Source organism: Gorilla gorilla, chromosome 3 (assembly GCF_029281585.2).
Source record: "Gorilla gorilla gorilla isolate KB3781 chromosome 3, NHGRI_mGorGor1-v2.1_pri, whole genome shotgun sequence".
Taxonomy (NCBI): Eukaryota; Metazoa; Chordata; class Mammalia; order Primates; family Hominidae; genus Gorilla; species Gorilla gorilla.
The window spans coordinates 46906017-46927557 of record NC_073227.2 but is presented as its reverse complement, the minus strand read 5'-3'; the positions used below and the strand labels follow the sequence as shown (position 1 = coordinate 46927557).

Below are 21541 nucleotides of genomic sequence, written 5' to 3'. Positions count from 1 at the left end.
TAAATCTTCAAAGCTTGTCTACTACTGTGAATGATCTGTTTTCCAATAAGTTTCTTTGCCTGATGATAATAAACTGCTAATGCTGTAAAGCCCTGGGATTGACACTATGCCTGTACATAGCAGAAGTTGTGCCTCGCTTGCCTCTCTCAATCCCAAGATAGTGGCTCAACATAGACCACAGATCAGGAAGGCACCCATAACTTTAAATTTTCTGTTCACAGATCTTTGAGCCCCATTCCAACCTGTTTCAGGCTGTGAGCCTGGCTCCATGTGTGGGCTACTTATGATCCCTCTTACCTTTCAGGAGTTAAACTCCCAACCACCAGTGCTTGTTTCCAGCCTGGGAACCCACGACTTCAGCCTCCTGTTAGGCTACATGCTTTAGTTCTGTACAGGTCTACAAAGACACTTGTCCAATTTTGAAATATATATTGCTTTTGTTTTAACTACTATCACTACATAAAGTCACAGCATGTCCTCATCAGAAATCTCCAAAATATGCAGTAAGAGCAATTTAGGGAGGGTTTTCAGTTATACTTCTATTGCATTCATTTTGGGGGGAGGGGGTGGGTAGTGATGATCAGTGGTGATGAACAATTTTAGTACCTGCTTTTCTAAAGACAGCTCTAAAATTTCTCCAAAGGGACTTTTAGAACGAGCATCAATATTTCAAAATTTTAATGACTTTCCTCATGTACCCTTTGCCATTTTGTATGCAAACAAGAGAAAAATGCCAAGATTTGCTGGCTTTTCAAAATTCCAGCATGTAGCCAGAACCATAGAAAATACTAAAGTTCTGTAATTGGTGGTGTAACTGACAAAGATCTCAAACAGAGATGAGAAGAGAATTAAGGTAGGCGGGATGCACCACATGACAAACTTTCGGTCAACAACGGGCCACATCTATGACAGTGGTCCCATAAGATTATAATACCATATTTTTCCTGTGCCTTTTCTATGTTTAGATGTGTGAAATACACAAATACTTATTACTGTGTTACAATTGCCTACAGTATTCAGTACAGTAATAAGCTGTCCTATGTTTGCAGCCTCGGAGCAATAGGCTCTACCATATAGCCTAGCTGTGTAGGTCTGTGTATACTTTGTGAGGTTTGCACAATGATTAAATCACCCAACGACCCATTTCTCAGAAGGTATTCCCATTGTTAAGGGAAGCATGACCGTATTGAGAGATGGCCCCAAGATTCTTGTTCCCAGATGTATACACCCTATGTGATCCCTTCCCTTTGGAGTGTGAGCCGGAGTGTAAACAGGATGGGATTTCACCCCTGTGATTAGGTTACTCTATCCAGCAATGATGGAGAGAATTTTCAGATGTAATTAAGGTCCTTGATCAGTTGAATTTCAGTGACTCAAAAGAGAGATCATCCTTAGTGCGCCTGAACTAATCAGGAGCGTCTTTAAAACAAAGGGGCCCTTCCTGAAGGTAGCGATTTGAAGCATGAGAGAGATTTTCCTGCTGGCTTTGAAGGAGGACCTGAGGGCAGCCTCTAAGAGCTGAAAGTGAGCCCCGGTCAATAATCAGCAGGAAAACAGGGACCTCAGTCCTACAACTTCAAAATCTGAATTCTGCCAACAACGTGAATGACCCTGAAAGATGACGTCTTCAAAGCAGAGGTGCCAGCTGAGCAGCTGGCAGAGCCACTGGCCTCATCTTCAACTCTGGGCCCCCTTCTAGCTGCACCACCCTATCCTCCAGAGACTTAAAAGTTATGGGTGCCTTCCTGATCTGTGGTCTATGTTGAGCCATTATCTTGGGATTGAGAGAGGCAAGCAAGGAACAAATTCCATTATGTACAAGCATAGTGTCAACCCCAGGGCCATGCTGCCTCAGGTAAAAGTGAGCCTCAGATGAGAATACAGCTGGCTGCCACCCTGATTTTAGCCTGTTAAGCTCACATTATTTTACATGAGCAGCTGTCCCATACCTGAACTCTTGACCCACGGAAACTGTAAAATAATGAATGCGTGTTGTTTTCAGCCTCTTTAACTGTGGTAATTCCTTACACAGCAACAGAAACTAATACAAGAGGGTATACTGAACTTCATTCTGATATTGCATAAGGAATGTGTGAATGTCATACACTCTCAGAGAAACCACGTGTTTACTCACCCTAGAAGAAAAGTGGCAAGTTTTTCCATCCACGGACTGACAGCTCGCCCATTGAATTTACTATCCAGCGTCTTCTTAGGTGTCCTTTTGTAATCTGATCTTTGCATACGTGCAGATTTGGTTCCAGTGGACTGTGCTCCAAGTCCTCTAGGTTTTGTTACTTGGTTCAAGTATAACCAGTAGATGGTGCTGACATTACTACATAAAAAGCGGGATATTATTTTTCATGGCACAGTGACCATGTGACTGGCACAATGATCGTGATGGCCTACAGGAATTTACCTCCCTAGGCTCTTCTGGATCAATGACTACTCAGAGCCAGGTGAGAACCATCAGAATTTATAAATTGTTGTGAGAGTAACAAGATGCAGTATTTATTATCTGCATGGTGGCTCAGACACAGAGAAACTTTAAGAGCAACCCCAAACACAAGCACAGGCCGCAGATTAAGACAACGACGTCGGATCAAGTCAAAAGGGACCTGCTGTGAAAAACCACACCCTGCTTTTTTTTTTTTTTTTTTTTTGAGACATACTCTCGTTCTATTGCCCAGGCTGGAGTGCAGGGGCGTAATCTCTGTTCACTGCAACCTCCACCTCCTGGGTTCAAGCAATTCTCCTGTCTCAGCCTCCCATGTAGCTGGGACTACAGGCACCCACCACCACGTCCAGCTAATTTTTGTATTTTTAGTAGAGATGGGTTTTCACCATGTTGGCCAGGCTGGTCTTGAACTCCTGACCTGAAATGATCCATCCACCTCGGCCTCCCAAAGTGCCAGGATTACAGGCGTGAGCCACCATGCCTGGCCACATCCCACTTTTTAAGCAGTAAAGTCAGCGCCATCTACTGGTTACATGTGAACCAGGTAACAAAACCCAGAGGCCTTGGAGCACCATCCACTGGAACCAAAGCTGCATGTGTGCAAAGGTCAGATTATAGCAACACACCTAAGAAGGTGCTGGATAGTAAATTCAATGGGAGAGCTGTCAGTTCATGGACAGAAAACTTGGGAGGGTCCAACAAAGCCCAAAGTCCAATGAGGTACAGACACTGAATGAGAAACAACAGCAAATGGTCTGACCAACCAGGGCTAGAGCAGTTACAGGGAGATGCACCTTTAAGTGTGCACAGAGAGCACCTATAGCTGCTACCACGGGGCAGATGATTTCTGTGTTTACTGTGGCAGGAACTTATATTTAAAAGTTTAATGAAAGAGTAAGTCCTCCATCTATACTAGAACCCTCGAACCACCAATTCATTATAAACCAGAGTGGTTTGGATGCGGTTAAAACTGGAAACATCTGGGACACATGACTGTTTTATGATATAAACCACGAGAAGAGCTGTATAATTTTAGTGACCATATTATTTACTTTTTCATGACTTATTCCAATTAAAACAATCTTTTAGAACCTCCTTTTTAGTTTTCGGCTTAGAAAGCATGTCACTTCTAAGTGCCACCAGTGGCAAGATCCTTTTGATAGCCACTAAGTTCAAACATTTTTCCAAGGACAGACATGCCTGCAGGTGCTTGTCCTCACCCTTGTGAAGAGATAGCATCCTGTTCAGAAAACAAAACAGGCGCCTCTACTTGAATTTAGTTAATTTTGTCATCTGCATATGTGGTACTCAAGGCATAGCCATCCCCTTAATAAGAAATAGAGAAAATCTGCTCTCCAGGCTTACCAGAGAGATCAACATTTATTTGGCCATTGCTACTTCTTCCCAGAACCTTCCTGAGCAAACTGATATTTGACAGAGATGGAATTAGAGGAATGCAATCTATCCATTCTTCCAGGCAGCCTAAGCTCTGTCAAGTTAGATATCTGGCCCTTAACACTGTGGTCATGGTCCGTTGGGGTGGGGCAAAAGGCCTGAAGACCTTCCTGGTTTTAGGAGTAGCAGTGAAGTGGACCAATTCATGGCCCATCGCAAGGTCCTCATGGCCATTGACTGCACCTTAGAATACCTGAAGTGGATGATGTGAAAACTCTGTTACCTGTGGCTTCCCCTGTCTTCTTACATTCCACCTTCAAGATGAAATGCCTTTGCTAAATTATCTTCGACATATTGATGTTATACCTTCAGTTCTCATGAAGAGAGAATAGAAGAAATGGTAACATGAAGAATATCATGACAAATTTGCACTCAGGAAGACACTACACTGTCCATCATATTTTCTCTTTGTATAAGAACAAATACAGGAAATTTCTTTAAAAATTTAAAACCAGAAAAATATATTTATTTAAATTAAAATTTTGTTTTCAAAGAGAAATAAATAATGTACTGGCAGCCAAGAAGCTCAGAGTTGAGGTCAATACTCAATTACAAAAACTCTATTAGCCATGGGATATATAAAATATATATCCTCCCTACCAGCACATTGTTTTCTACTTATATTTTAATATCCTGCTAATGAAATGCCTCTTATCAAGATATCTCAAATCCTTTTTGGGAGTAGATGAGTTGTGCACTAAAAAAATTCAAGTGGGATGATAAACACGAAGCTTTAAGAATATATTATACTTTAAAAGACCATATAATATAGTGGCTAAAAGCCATACTACTTGGTTTTTAAATTGCAACCCAGACATTCCTGACTTTGGTCAAGGTCTTAGTCTCTCTCTGATTAGCTTCCTTATCTGTAAAGTGCAGCAAACAACAGTTCCTCCATATAGGGTTATTTTGAGGAACAAATGTATTGGAGGAATAAATGAAGCACTTAGAATAGTAAGCACTAAACATGGTTTGCTCACGGGCTAATGTTAAACTCTATTAGTATACAGTACGATCAAAACGTCCTATCCTATTAGGCTTTGGCACTTTGTCTATTCCAATGCAACACACAATGCTTACCTACTGTGGCAGATGCTGACGACAGCAGAGATTTGCCCCAGGATCCCCAGCCTGCCCATCCTCCTCCACTTGGAGGGGAATCCACAGCCTGGAGAAAAACAAATTAGCCACAGGTCAGAAATTCAGTATATCTCTGAATGGAAAAACACCTATTGGTTTGAAACAAAGAGGAGGTTTGGAAAAGAATCACCAACAACCGTATCTAATTGGCTTATAGTTTATAAGGGTCATAAAAGAATATCCCAAACCACACTGCAATGTGTACTTTGGAACCAAATTGATTAGTGCTGATGTTGGCTTCTGAAGGCTTGGTTTGAAGTGAGAAGGGAGTTTGATGTTAACTGAGCCTCGATTCTCTTATTATTTAGAAGACAGGGAAAAGGCTGCATGGGAAAAAGATACGCATGAGGGCACAAGAGTGATTTGAAAAAGTTCAAAATGATCTGGACCCAGGCAATTCTTACAGGGCTTTAAAAAATGTGCTCTTCAAGGTAGAGCTAACTTTTAAACTCTGGGGCAGTAGGCAGGTGCTTTGGCATGGATGATGGGCAAAGTGTCTAAAAAGCGTCAATACACCTGGCGATGGATGGGCAGTAGTGACAGGAAGGCTTGCAAGGTAGAAACCTTTGATTCAAGGTGCCCTGCTTCACTCATAGTGACTCCTATAACACAGGGATAAGACTGTCCCTGACCTCAGTGGATTCCAATTCGTTTGCCTAGGTTTTTGGAATTGGAACTGAGAGACTGTGGTTCAGTGTGAACTGTGTGCATGAACAGAAGTTGAAAACTCAGGCTATGTGGGTGACCCTGTTATATCCACCACGCAGACTAAGAATTAAGAGAAGGCAGAGTGAGCAGAATGGAGATTGGCTTAGAGCTGCTGTTTGGATTCCTGACAGCTTCTCAGTCCCTGGTTTCTGTCCCTCTGAAGGCCCTGCTGCTTTCTGATCTTTGGGTTCTATGAGATTCTCTCATATTCTTGTTCATTTTTTTAAATGTTTTATTCACTGATATACTCCCAGAGCTTAGAAGAGTGCTTGGAATATAATGAATGCTTAATAAATATTTGTTGAATAAATGGCTGAAACGCATCCATTTTCTCAGGTATGCGTGTTTCTGTTACTTGCAACCAATGAGTCCTAACTCAAGTAGGGAACCACAGCTTTCTCTATCTGGGAACACATTCTAGAAAACAAGGCAAGAATAAATATTCTATGAGTTACCTATATGGAGAATCATAGCTCTTTTTTACTCAAAAGAGAAGAAGGAAGGAAGGAAAGAAGGAAGGGCGGGCAGAAAGAAAGTAAGGAGGCAGTGGAAAATTCCTACAGAGTTCGTAGATTCCATAACTTTTGACTCACAGCTGGTCCATTAGTCATCCCCAACTCCCAACTCCCTTGCTGTTTTTTTTTTTTTTGAGACGGAGTCTTGCTCTGTCACCAGGCTGGAGTGCAGTGGTGCGATCTCAGCTCACTGCAAGCTCCACCTCCCGGGTTCACGCCATTCTCCTGCCTCAGCCTCCCAAGCAGCTGAGACTACAGTTGCGCACCACCACGCCTGGCTGATTTTTTCTATTTTAGTAGAGACGAGGTTTCACCATTTTGGCCAGGATGGTCTTGATCTCTTGACCTCATGATCCGCCCACCTCGGCCTCCCAAAGTGCTAGGAATACAGGTGTGAGCCACCATGCCCAGCCTCCCTTGCTATTTTCTACCCTTGCAGATAAGGATGGCCATATGAAACAGTTTTCAACCAATGAGATATATAAATGGAAAAGTTTTTGCTTTCATGATACCTTATAGTTACAGCGAGTGCCCACTCTTTTCCCTTCTCTTTTTCCTGCCCTGAATGTGGACATGAAGCTTCAAATTGAAGCAGTCATTTTTGCTGCCTCAAGGGAAAGGCCAAGGAGTCTCAGTCACTGGTCCTGGCCCCGCTGAGCTACTAAACCAACATAAGTAGCTGCCTATCTCCATTCTTTGTATTAAGTGAGAGAAAAAAAATTACTATTTTGTGAACTACTATATGTTGGATTTTAGTTACTTTGACTCAAAAGCATTCCTAACTGATTCAAATGCCACCCATCAGTGTAGAGTACTGGTTGAGACTGAGTTATGGAAGTTAAATTGCTTGGGTTTGACTCCAGGCTCTACTGTTTTGGACAACAAGTTACTCAAATTGTTTTAAGCCTTCATTTCCTCATTATAAAATGCAAACAATAGTGGCATAAGAGCCATAAGTATAGGAACCAATAACCTCACCGGTTCGTGAAGATCAAAAGAAATAATTCATATAATGTTGCGAGCATAGTGCCTGGCATATAAGAAGTACTCCAAAAGCGTGAGCTAGAAACAATAAGAAGAAACTATGCTTTTAAGACTAAGAAGCAAAAAGCTTTGAAAGTTAGCTGTCATTTTTTTTTCTTTCTGTCTGGAAACAATGAGAAGCTTGTTAACATGAATGGAAATATTCATGACTCATCACTGCCTGCTTTCATTTTTGGTGTCTACATTGATTTACTTCACTTCAGCAATGGAATCCAGTAGCAATTTTACACCATTATGAAGACAGATGGAAATCAGTGATTAATATCATTCTTTCACAGGACAAATCACTACCTATGATTAGGAAGAGTTAATACAATTAGAGGTGACAGCTTCTGACTCAAATTTATAATATTTATTATGTTCTGACAGCTGGTAATTGACTAGCAAATGGAAATAAATGTTAAATGAGTCTAGAACTTTTTGCTGTATAATAAGTGACTGCTTCAATTGCTTTATTAATAAAGTCCTTTGACATTGAGCTGTGACTTCTTGATCAGCTATAAATATGTTATCAAATGGTAAATATTCAAATGATTAAATACACATATTTAATAAAAAAATGTTAAGCATGAATTATAAATATATCTCATCATGAATATGGTCTCCACTTTAAATGGACTTAATGTCACACAATTAGGAGATGCTACAACAGGCAGCAAGGAGCTGCTCAGATTGCCTATTACCAATAGAGGGATTTAAAGACGTTTTTCTCACCCTTCCCCCATAACTCCCACCTCCTTCCATAGACAACTTCACATCCTAATACATAGAGGAAAAAAAGCCATCAGATGAGAACTCTCTCAGCTTCCTGCCTGCTCCCCATAACTCTTATAACAGCAAATTAGATTTGGCTTAATCAAAAGGGATATTCAAAACTCAACTGGAAATCATTTAAACATCTAAACCTTTGTGTGGTACTAAGAAAGAATGTAGGATTCCATCAAGTTCACAGTTCTTTTTTCTTTTTAGGAGACAGAGTCTCGCTCTGTTGCCCAAGCTGGAGTGTGTGGTATGATAATAGCTCACTACATCCTCCAACTCCTGAGCTTAAGTGATCTTCCTGCCTCAGCCTCCCAAGTAGCTGAGATTACAGGCATGCACCACCACACTTAGCTAATTTTTAAAAATTATTTTTTGTAGAGACAGGATCTCACTATGTTGCCCAGGCTGGTCTTGATCTCATGGCCTCAAGTGATCCTTCTATCTTGGTCTCTCGAAGTGCTAGGATTACGGGTGACTGCACCTGGCCCAAGTTCAACGTTCTTTAAATAGGAAAGACATTTTCATATCTAGTATCCCATTTAAAGGTCTTTATCATTAAATAGAAAATGCATTTATTTTAAGCTATCAAGTTTAAAGGTATTATTAGATAGAAAAAAGTAAAATCCCAGAACTCCATCAAATTCAAAGGCCTTTATCATTTAGATGGAAAACATATGTACTTATCTTAAAGCTGAAGGAGCAACTTGGTTGTTCTATTTCCTTGAGCAGATCAAGAATCAGGTGCTGCGTATAACTTGTATCCAGGGATGTGGGCAATGAAACCTGTGAGTTTTGTAACTCATAGGGTGATCAACACTTTTTAATTTTTGTAACTCATGACATAGCTACTCTAAAAAGGGGGTCAGTATGACAGCTGGGAGGATGAAAATTGCTCTGGAGTCTGAAACTCTTGTCAAAATATCTGACTGAAAATGGCCTCAGTTATTTCCAGCTAATTTTCTTCCTTGGTAAGTATGCATCATTCAACTTTGGGAAGATTTAAAAATTAAACATAGGAAGGTTGAAAGCATGGAAGATATGCTATTCATATTTTTGGGCATGTTTGTTCTTTTCTGTACTACTAATGTTGAAGGAATCTGACCTATTAGAGTGACAGTTTTTGAAAATCAATCAAAAATGAATAATTGAACTATTAGACTTCTGATTTTAAGCTGAAATCATCCCAAGTTTCCACACATTATTAAGAGGTCTTTAAGTCAACTCTGTAAATTTATTTTAGTAGCTTTATAACAATTATTAAGTACTTAGCAAGGTTTTGTATAAGTAGATAATTCAGGTACTTTAAAAGGAAGTAGAATATATTATAAATGCAGTTTAAAGTATTTAAACGTGTGTAAGTTGGTAAAAAGGACCAAATCGAACATTAACCAAAAGTACCTTGAAAGTGACTGTTTGATTTTGCTGGACTTCTAAACAGTGAGATTTATGAGATTCATGTGAAGCCTAAAGATTGGGTTTTTGAGTTTGTCATCTTCATAGATGGAACACGAATTGTTTAAACCCAATTAAACATTTGAGTAGTTCTTTTTATGCACAAAATATACACAGGCCTACACCAAAAACCCATCTAAACACAAATCTAAGTACACTACCCTGCGATTCACAATTACTTCCTCCCTTTCATTATTATGGAAGTGCACCTTCCTCTTAGGTACCATAGCACCTCCACCTACACATCTCCTGACCTGGTTAGGTTGGTTTTACTCTCTCCTAGCTTTTCAGCCTTTTTATATACAAGCTGCTTCCCTGTACAGGCTACATTCCTTTTTTTTTTTTTTTTGAGACGGAGTCTCGCTCTGTCTCCCAGGCTGGAGTGCAGTGGTGTGATTTTGGTTCACTGCAGCCTCCACCTCCTGGGCTCAAGCAATTCTCCTTCCTCAGCCTTCTGAGTAGCTGGGATTACAGGTGCCCACCACCATGCCCGGCTAAGTTTTGTATTTTTAGTGGAGACAGGGTTTCACCTTGTTGGCCAGGCTGGTCTTGAACTCCTGACCTCAGGTGATCTGCCCGCCTCGGCCTCCCAAAGTGCTGGAATTACAGGTGTGAGCCACTGTGCCCGGCCCAGGCTACATTTCTATACATGCTTTCTATATAGGTTACATTTAATCATGCACATGATTCCTCTATCTTAAAGCCAACAAATGAAAATCACAACATGAACAAAATGTGTCTTTCAAACTTATCTGGTGTCTGCTCCACATCTTTCTTCTTTGTCTCTTAAAAAAGGTGCTTATAGTGGCCGGGCACCATAGCTCACACCTGTAAACCCAGCACTTTGGGAGGCCAAGGTGGGCAAATCACCTGAGGTCAGGAGTTTGAGACCAGCCTGGCCAACAAGGTGAAACCCCGTCTCTACTAAAAATACAAAAATTAGCCGGGTGTGGTGGCTCATGCTGTAATCCCAGCTACTCGGGAGCCTGAGGCAGGAGAATCGCTTGAACCCAGGAGGCGGAGGTTGCAGTGAGCTGAGATTGTGCCACTGCACTCCAGCCTGGGAGGCAGAGTGAGACTCTGTCTCAAAAAGAAAAAAAAAAAGGTGCTTATCTTCTGTATTCACCTCCCTTGTCCATCCTCCCTCCACAGCAAGACTCCTATGCCACTACTTCATGAAATCGTTCTCATCAAGGTCAAGTGGCTTCCTGTTGTCAAAGCCACGGACTCATTTTAGTCTTTTTATTACTTACTTGACCTCTCGGTAGCATCCAAAGCTCACCCACTTTTACATCTGCCTTAGAGTGTTCTATTCTGATGGCCTATCTTCTGACTCGCACTTTTTTTCCTTTTTACCATCTTGTAGTATGATTTCAGTTATTTACATTAGAATGCTTCTACATGCATATTGTGACATTATGGGTGCTTCTCAAATTAACCTACAATCCAAGTGCTGTCAGCATTCCAATAAAATATGCACAGTCCAGGGTGGTCAGCCAGCATTCCAATCAGGAAAGCCATACTCTGGAGGCAGCTATTTATAGAGATTCTATTATCGGTATCTGGTAACATCTGATGCTTTACCAATTACCACACCTAATGGCAAAAATGGGTTTTAATTGGTACACATGGTGGACTATTTACTAGCATTCTCAATATCTGAAAGGGGTTCTAGATGGTAAAAATAAAGGTATTCAAGGAGCTGGCTTCGGTGGCTCACTCCTATAATCTCAGCACTTTGGGAGGCCGAGGCAGGAGGATCACTTGAGGCCAGGAGTTCAAGACCAGCCTGGGCAACATGGCAAGATCTGGTCTCTACAGAAAAATTAAAAAATTAGCCAGGCATGGTGGCATGCACATGTAGTCCTATCTATTTGGTAAGGTGAGGCAAGAGGATCACTTGAATGCAAGAGTTCAAGACTGCAGTGAGCTATGATCTTGCTACTTCACTCCAGCCTGGGCAACAGAGAGAGAGAGAGAGACTATTTTTTTAAAACAGGACGGGGCCAGGCTTTGTGGCTCATGTCTGTAATTCCAGCACTTTGGGAGGCTGTGATGGATGGATCACCTGAGGTCAGGAGTTCAAGACCAGCCTGGCTAACATGGTGAAACCTGGTCTCTACTTAAAATACAAAAATTAGCTTGGCATGGTGGCAGATGCCGGTAGTCCCAGCTACTCTGGAGGCTGAGGCAAGAGAATCACTTGAATCTGGGAGGCAGAGGTTGCAGTGAGCCGAGATCATGTCACGGCACTCCAGCCTGGCGATAGAGGGAGACCCTATCTCGAATAAATAAATAAATATAAATAAAAATTTTTAAAAGTATTCAAGATTTGTAAACAGTTAAGTATATTTTCTGCTCCTCCCAGTTTTATATGAATAGGGTGTTACAAAGGATTTTGCCCTGTGTAAATGGTCTTCCATCCATCTTTCAACTCTGGGGAATTCTGGTGACTTGATGCCAGCTATCAGGGAAGAAACCTTAGCTCTGAAATCCAGACAGTTGCCTTGAGTAAACCTTTCATTCAAGATGGTGATCAAAGCACCTAAACAATGGGATGTTCTCAAGCCTACATGAGAAAGAGTTCTCATACACCGTTTTCAACTCTCTTGTTAATTACCGTTGCATTTAAAAATATCAGTGTGGTACAATGTGATCTGAAACTTGATTTCGCTTATAGAATGTGGTAGTGGTGAGACTGTACTATAACTTCTTTGCTAGCTACCATAATCTATTTAAAAAGCAAAACAAAACCCTAAGAGCTGTGCCCAGCCAAATTGGCTTAGAGACAGAAACCTTCCAGGGCTGAGGGCTTGGCCTCTGTTGTTATTTATATGTTAACACCTGAGCCATCTTACCCACTTCCATTACTGAAATAACCACATAGGTGCTGATAGCCTCTGAATCACCTATCTCTCCAGACCATTTTAACCAACTGTCCACAAAGTATCTTCACTTGGATGTCGCATGGCATATTTAATACTGAACTCAGGCCGGTGCGGTGGCTTGCGCCTATAATCCCAGCACTTTGGGAGGCTGAGGTGAGAGAAGAGCTTGAGTCTAGGAGTTTCAGACCTGCCTGGGCAACACAGGGAGACCCCGTCTCTACCAAAAACCAAAAACCAACTGAACTCACCATCTTCTCAATTATTCCCCGTGCCCCAACTAGCTCTTTCTGTGTCCTAGTGTTAGTGGTTCCCAAACTCTAGTCCACAGACTGACTGTAAGAGTGTCACCTGGGGGAATTCATTAAAAATAGAGTCTCAGCTTCCACTATGATCTTGTGCCTAAGAATCTCTTAGGGTAGAGCCCAGGAATCTGAATTTTTAACAGGCTCCCCACATGATTCCAATACACCTCCAGATCTGGGAAGCACTGCTCTCTATGGCGGAATGGCACCTCCATCCACCTGGTTGTCCAAGCCAAAACTGGGTGTCACCGTTCAGGGAACACAGAATAAGGAACGTAGGCAGTAGGGAACACTGTCCTTTTAGAGCAGGCCAAAAAGGGAAAATACTAAAACAGAACTGGAGAAAACTCTGCTTATCCGGTTTAGGAGGCTAAATGCTGTCATGTCTCAGCCTGTGTCCCCTACTCCTTGTCTCTCTTGACCATAACTTTATGGCATTTAAACATTCTGCTTTTCCTTTTTTAGGGAGAGAACTATCCATGGTGGTCCACACTCCCATGTTTTCCCATGAGAGTACTCAACAGTGTTAACATTGGGATTCTTGACCTTCTCCATAATCGGCCTTATGCGTTGGTGTTGAGCAGTAGGGATGACATTTTAAAAATTCTGGGTAACCTTTCTTGGTGTCAAGAATTCAGAGAAATTTGATCTAGATTGGGTCGTTTAAGGGTTGACTGGCTAGTATATAATAAGGTCCCACAAGAGCTCTGGGAACAAATGTCACTCCCAACCAGTACTCAAGACAAACATCTTTGAATTGAGGCTGAAGACTTCTCTGACTCTTTAAGACAAATTTAAATGCTCCGTCTAAAGCCTCCCTTGTGCCTGTCCTATCTAGTACTAGAGGACATGTAATCATTGCTTTCATACAACAATGTTTCCCCCAACTAGACTGTAGGCATCCTGAAGATAGTTACACCACCCAGATTTCTGGGCATAATGCATTGTGTCATGATGCTGGCAGAGGCCTTAGAGAATCCGGTCCAACCTCCAATGCTGAGGACCATTTCTCACGGAGGTTGTAGAGTGGGTTCCTACAGGAGAAGGCTCAATTCAATGGCTTCTGAGTCTGTATGTCAGAAAGGACAAGAAAGCAAAGAAGCCCTAAAGATAGAGATAGTTTATCCGAGTGCATAAATGGTGTGGTCCTTAAAAACAGAGGTGCCAGCCAGAAAGGTGGCCTCATCCTTGACTCTGGCCACCTGCTAGTCGCAACACCCCACCTGCCAAGTTATGGTGGCCTTGCTGCCTGAGGCAAATGTGAGCCTAATGATGTGGATTTTAAGGGGACCCAGACCCAGGTACTTACAAATATATATGCATACACACACACACACACACACACACACACATTTATGCGCATTATCACAAAATCTAATGTGCCTTAGAAGTACGTCCTCAAAGTCTATTCTGCCAGTTTTCTTTTTTTAGTAAAGCAAGCATTCCTCACAGAAACTTTTTTTTTGAGATGGAGTTTCACTCTTGTTGCCCAGGCTAGAGTGAAACGGTGCAATCTCGGCTCACTGCAACCTCCGCCTCCCGGGTTCAAGTGATTCTCCTGCCTCAGCCTCTCGAGTAGCTGGGATTACAGGCATGCACTACCATGCCCAGCTAATTTTGCATTTTTAGCAGAGACGGGGTTTCTCCATATTAGTCAGGCTGGTCTCGAACTCCTGACCTCAGGTGATCCGGTGCCCTCGGCCTCCCAAAGTGCTGGGATTACAGGTGTGAGCCACTGCACCTGGTCAGAAACTTTTTTAAAGTGCTGATGAGAATTTATCAGGTGTAGATGTATATGGGGTCAAATAGGCTTTTGCACTTGGCTATTTTCCTGCAGAACCTGCCATTCCTCAGGGGCAGCCTGTGTTCAATCCAAACAACCACCTTGTAATGAACTTTAGATTCAAGAATTTGTTTTGTACAATTCACTCTGCTCTGGAGCAACAGGGAAAGAGTTGTTTTCATCAATGCAAAATGATTTCTTATGAGTATGCAACAAGAGGCAAATAAAATATAAAAAAATGAACAATAATCAAAGACTAGGCATAAAATTGACTTCTAATAAAAGGATAAGCTACTAAGAGAGATAGTAGAATCCCCTTTCCTGGTAATCTTTAAAAAGAGACTAAATTTGCACCTACGTAGAATGGTTTAAATAAGACCTGGGTGAAAGTGATATCCTCTCCTCCAGGCCCTTTCAGCCAACCTATCGGCTTTCCTGCCCTTCTTAAAACAAACTCACAGGTACTGTCCCCACTCCTTTGTTCCCTCTGAGCTTCTGACCCAACACAATACATCCAGAGCCACGGGCCCAACTCTGTGGCCAGTGTTTGCACTTCCATCCAGGTAATTCCGTGGTGCTCTATTATTAGGAATTTCTCCCCTTTCCCAGGTCCTTGAAATGCTGTCAGTGTTGTAGGGGGTGGGGAAGGTGGAGTATCTGTTACCAACCAGCTCAATTTCTGTAGCATTCAGGAGGTTTATAAGGTGTTTTCAAAGCAAGATTCATTCCATTTGACCAAAACATTTAAGGCAAATGTGGTAGAAGCATACTGATTTTTTTTTTTTTTTTTTTTTTTTGAGACAGAGTCTCGCTGTCACCCAGGCTGGAGTGCAGTGGCTCAATCTCAGCTCACTGCCTCAATCTCAGCTCACTGCAACCTTCACCTCCCAGGTTCAAGAGATTCTCCTGCCTCAGCCTCCCAAGCAGCTGGGACTACAGGCATGCACCACCACATCTGGCTAATTTTTGTGTTTTTAGTAGAGATGGGGTTTCACCATGTTGGCCAGGCTGGTCTTGAACTCCTGACCTCAAGTGATCCACCTGCCTCATCCTCCCAAAGTGCTGGGGTTACAGGCATGAGCCACCATGCCCGGCCTTACTATGCTATCTTCATGAACAATCCTGTTATAATTATTATGTCTGAAATTGGAATGTATATGGATTTTGAATTAGTATGGATTTTGAATTAGTAGAGCTTATACAGTTTAAGTCATCTTAGGTGATACTGGTGTGGCTAAGTTATATTTTTCTTACTGTACCAAGATATTTTTAACAGTAGCACTTAGGATGAAAATTGGGAACCATAGCTCCCTACATGAGACAGACAGTGTGGAGGCAAAGCACGCTCTGGAGTCAGGAAGACTCTGTTCAAATCCTCACTCTGCCATTTCCTATTTGGGCTGATTCTTGACATAATCTAGTGGTCCATCTCTTCACCAATACCATGCAAACTGCCAAACCTGCGGCTTATTAATGTCCCACTTTTACTTCCTATGTGTTTTGTGGCTGTTATTGCTATTGTTGTCCTAAGATCAATGGATGAAAAAGTGTCCTAGTAGCCAAAAGAATGAAAGGGCTTGTCTCCAAATACTTTTGAAGTGTTATTGTAGCACCACAGCATTTTAGAGCTGGAATGATACTGAAGACCACCTACTCAAAGAATCATAAAAAGGACCTTGAAAATTCTTTAGCCTAAACTAATTATTCTCAATCCTGGCCAAACATTAGAACCACTTGGGGTACTTTTAGAAATTGCTGATGTCCAAGCCCCATTCCTGAATCAGAATCCTTGGGGTTGGGACCCTAGCATCAATATTTTCTATTCTATTCTATTCTATTCTATTCTATTCTATTCTATTCTATTCTATTCTATTCTATTCTATTCTATTCTATTCTATTCTGTTCTGTTCTGTTCTGTTCTATTCTATTCTATTCTATTCTATTCTATTCTATTCTATTCCACTCTATTTTATTTTATTTATTTTTTTGAGACAGAGTTTCACTGTCATTGCCCAGGCTGGAGTGCAATGGTGCAATCTCGGCTCACTGCAGCCTTGACCACCTGGGTTCAGGTGATCCTCCTGCCTCTTCCTAAGTAGCAGGGACTACAGGTGCATACTACCATGCCTGGCTAATTTTTTGTATTTTTCGTAGAGACAGGGTTCGCCACGTTGCCCAGGCTTCAATACATTTTAGATCTCCCCCAGTGGCTGGTAACATTCAGCTGAAGTTGAGAACTTCTGGTCTAGGGGCTCTTAATTATTTAGGGCATCTGTGGATGGCTTCAAAGGGTCAGCGACCTCTTGAAACTCATAAACAAAATTTTGTGTATGTTTACCCTATCTGATTCAAACTCCCAGCTGGTCCTCAAATTGCTTCCATAACATCCCTACAAAATGACTGTTCAGCTTCTGTTTAAACACTTCCAGTGAAGGGAAACACCTTGCCCCTGAGGAAGCCCATCGCAGACAGTTCTGAGGGTCAAACCCCTTGAGAAAAGTGGGTGGGAGGGAAGCCCAATCTTGAATACAGGAGTCATAAAACATTAGTCAGAAGGATGCATCAAAGTCTTCATGTGAGAATTCTTCACTTCATAGAGGAAAAACCTGAAGCGCAGAGACATTAGTTTGTCTGGCCCAAGCTCGTGGAGTTAATGATAGATTGGAGGGTGAATGCCCAGGGCCCCTAGTTCCCTGTTTAGTTCCTGTCCCTCACGTCATGCTGCAGAGTCACCTCAAGGGGGTGATCTGTGGTGGCACACTTCAGGATGAACAGGGCTGGGCCTGGCTGAGGGAAGACTCCAATTCCTCCCTCCTGCACCACCCTTCTAGAAGGCAGTCCATTCCAGACAGGATGAGGAGAGCAGCCTGTCTCCTTCTTTCATGTGGGGCGTCTCCCACCCCTGCCCGGCCCCACATGGCTGGAGGTGAAGGCTCCAGGAAAACCCTGCTGGGATAGTCTTCTTGGTGGCCCAGGTGCCAACAGGGAGATCTGGCTTATCTCATACCCTGAGAGATAGGTGCAGGCACTGAAAGGGGAGAGGTGATGAGTGCATTCTGCCTCTGTTCCCCTGGAAGGTGGTGTGTGATGATAAAACAGTGATCTGAAGGCTGAAGATCTCCACTATGGACTTGTAAATATACATCAGATTTTAAGTGATCTTAAAGAAACATTGACTTATTTAGGGTGGAATCAGGCTTGTTAATTATCTGGAGTCATGATGTGTGATATTACAATGTTTTCCATTTACAACCAAGTAGCCCAGGACAAGCTACCATCTCTGAGCCTGGTTGCCACAGGTATAAGCTGGAGTTAGTAATACCCAGGTTTGAACTGTTGATGGAGTGAATTACATAACACATAAAGTGGCTAGCAGAGTGCCTGGCACACGGCGTGTGTCTGATAATTGGTGGCTGTTACTGTTAATAATACATTTATCAAAATGCAAATATTATGACAAATTATTTTCATATATGTCTAATCTCACTACACAACACATTTCTGATGACAGAGCGGATGTCACAGTACATTTTGAACTCCCAATTCCCACCCACAGAGCTTGGTGCTCGCTCTGCACACAGTAGATATAAGCAAGAACTTAGGCCGAAGTGAATTGAATGACCCATTCTTACCGGATAATTCTGTTCTTGCAGGGGTATTTCGGATCTGGGTTCTGCCTCTAGGCTGACGGAATCAATACATTCAGCAAGTGTATCCTCAGTCACGTCTCCATTGAGAGGGGACTCCAGGGCGTTGGCATCCTGAGGCTGCACAGGGGGCCCAATGGCGGCAGCCCCTGCACCCTGCACAGCTGCATTTTCATGCCCCTCCCCTCTGGGGTCAGCTGGTGTTGGCTCATGTGAAACTGCAGCTGAATCACAATGCACTTCTGCATCCTCAGGTAAAGAATCACTATTAGGCATCTCAGTAACTTCTGCTTTGTCTCCAGTGGCTAAGGTGTCACCAGCATCATCAGACATTTTAGTATCTGTCAACACAATTACAAACACCTCATGCTTTCATCGAATTGTTAAGCTTCAATTCAAAGCCCTGGATAAATAAATCTGGTAGGGGCAAACTTTTTTTTTTTTTGAGATGGAGTTTCGCTCTTGTTGCCTAGGCTGGAGTGCAATGGCACGATCTCAGCTCACTGCAACCTCCGCCTCCCAGGTTCAAGCGATTCTCCTGCCTCAGCCTCCCAAGTAGCTGGGATTACAGGCATGTGCCACCACACCTGGCTTATTTTGTGTTTTTAGTAGAAACGGGGTTTTTCCATGTTGGTCAGGCTGGTCTCGAACTCCCGAGCTCAGGTGATCCACCCACCTCGGCCTCCCGAAGTGCTGGGATTACAGGCATGAGCCACCGCGCCCAGCCAGGGCAAACTTTTTTTTAACCAATACTCTATGTAACCTTGTGGGTCCCCAACCCTGCATTACTCCCTGTACCAGTCCATGGCCCGTTAGGAACCAAGCTGCACAGCAGTGGCTGAGTGGCAGGTGAGTGAGCACAGCTTCTTCTGTATTTACAGCTGCTCCCCATCGCTCGCATTACCACCTGAACTCCGCCTCCTATCAGATCAGTGGTGGCATTAGATTCTCATAGGAGCATGAACCCTATTGTGAACTGCACGTGTGAGGGATCTAGGCTGTGCACTCCTTATGAGAATCTAATGCCTGATGATCTGTCTCCCATCATCCCCAGGTGGGAGCATCTAGTTGCAGGGAAACAAGCTCAGGGCTCCCACTGATTCTACCCTGTGGTGAGTTGTATAATTATTTCATTATAAATTACAATGTAATAATAATAGAAATAAAGTGCACAATAGTAATGTGCTTGAATCATCCCAAAAGCATCTCCCCCGCACCCCTTTCTGCTGATCTGTGGGAAAATTGTCTTCCACAAAACTAGTTCCTGGTGCCAAAAAGGTTGGGGACTGCTGGAGTAATGAATGGCCCCCAAGATAACCACATCCCAATTCCTGGAACCTGTGAGTGTTACCTTACATAAAAAAAGGGACCTTGCAAATGTGAGTAAGATAAGGATCTTGAGATGAGGGGATTATTTTAGATCATCTGAGTTGGCCTTAAATGTAATCACAAGTGTCCTTATCATATGGAGGCAGAGGGAGATTTGATTACAAAGAGGAAAAGGTGATGTGATGACAGAAGCAGAGGCTGAAGTGACGCACTTCAAAGATGAAGGAAGGGGCCCAAAGCCAAGGAATATGGGTGTCCACCAGAAGCTGAAAAGGGAAAAGAAACCACTCTCCCCTCAAAGACTCTAGAAGGAACCAGGCTGCCAGCAACTTGACTTTAGCCCATGGACACTGATTTCAGACTTCTGACCTCCAGAACTCCAAGAGAATAAGTCTGTGTTGGCAAAAGCCGCGAAGTTAGTTGTAATTTGTCACAGCACTGATAGGAAGCTAACAGAAACCTACAGGGCTATCTTTAAACTTTCCTGGAGCTCTTACTTGGCATGAAGGACTACGCCTATGGGAACTAAGAGTAATACCTGTATCTTTAAAATTATTGACTCTGGCTTTATTAATTATATTTGTAGCAATAATGAGAATAAGCATAGGAAGGCAGGGTGCAATGGCTCACACCTGTAATCCCAGCACTTTGGTAGGCTGAGGTGGGTGAATCACATCAGGCCAGGAGTTCAAGACCAGCCAAGGCCAACATGGTGAAACCCTGTCTCTACTAAAAATACAAAAATTAGCTGGGCATGGTGGCATGCACCTGTAGTCCCAGCTACTTAGGAGGCTGAGGCACAATAATTGCTTGAACCTGGGGGGTGGAGGTTGCAGTGAGCTGAGATCGTGTCACTGCATTCCAGCCTGGGCGACAAAGCGAGACTGTCTCAAAAAAAAAAAAAAAAAAAAAAAAAAAAAAAAAAAAAAAAAAGAATAAGTCTAGAAAATATCTGAGCACTTATCAAAAAAATACTTGCCATTTAGCTTTGCAACGTCTTTGTCAGAAATTCACAGTGAGAAAGAGACCTATATACACACAGTATTCCTTGTTGGGGACCAGCTGATGAAGGTCTAGACCATGGTTTAGTCAAGGATAAACTTAAAGGGTAAGAAGTGAGGTAGAAACCAAATAAGGAATGTAGCCATTAAAGCAGAAAACTCTTTTAAAGCTTACAAATTATTGATATCATGTAGAACAGCACTATTCAATGGAACTTTCGGTGGTGATAAAAATGTTCTGTCTCAACAAACTAAGCATTGAAGGAACATATCTCAAAGTAATAAGAGCCTTTTATGACAAACCCACAGCTAACATCATACCGAAGGGGCAAAAAGTGGAAGCATTCCCCTTAGGAACCAGAACAAGACGAGGATACCCACTCTTACTACTTCTATTCAACACAGTAGTGGAAGTCCTAGCCAGAGCAATCAGACAAGAGAACGAAATAAAATAGGAAGAGAGGAAGACAAACTATCTTTGCAGATGATATGATTCTACACCTAGAAAATCCCATAGTCTCTGCCCAAAGGCTCCTAGATCTGATAAACAACTTCAGCAAAGTTTCAAGATACAAAATCAATGTACAAAAATCAGTAGCATTTCTATACACCAATAATGTCCAAGCTGAGGGCGAAATCAAGAATGCAATTCCATTCACAATAGCCACAAAAAGAACAAAATACGTAGGAATACAGCTAATCGGGGAGATGAAAGAGCTCCACAATGAGAATTACAAAACAGTGCTCAAAGAAATCAGAGATGACACAAATGGAAAAATTTTCCATGCTCATGGATAGGAAGAATCATTATTGGTAAAATGGCCATACTACCCAAAGCAATGTACAGATTCAATGCTATTCTTATCAAACTACCAATGATGTTTTTCAGAGAATTAGAAAAAAAATTCTAAAATTCATGTGGAACCAAAAAAGGGCCCAAATAGCCAAAGCATTCCTAAGCAAAAAGAACAAAGCTGGAGACATCACACTACCCAACTTCAAACTATACTACAAGGTTATAGTAACCAAAACACCATGGTACTGGCACAAAAATAAAACA

The 21541-nt window shown here is 42.3% G+C and overlaps 1 protein-coding gene across 2 annotated transcripts in view; it reads right to left on the bottom strand.

The window, feature by feature from the left end:
• FAM114A1 (family with sequence similarity 114 member A1) overlaps positions 1 to 21541 on the bottom strand; it is a 78134-nt gene that overhangs the window by 49281 nt on the left and 7312 nt on the right. Inside the window, exons 2-3 of one of the 2 annotated variants that reach the window (XM_019025883.4) lie at positions 18137 to 18492; positions 4991 to 5078 (exon numbers count right to left, since the gene is read on the bottom strand). In XM_019025883.4, the coding sequence (XP_018881428.2) occupies positions 4991 to 5078; positions 18137 to 18484 (436 nt within the window). In that variant the 5' untranslated portion in view covers positions 18485 to 18492. Of the gene's footprint in view, positions 1 to 4990; positions 5079 to 18136; positions 18493 to 21541 lie in introns of those variants that run through there. The other variant, XM_031010418.3, reaches the window with a different exon arrangement.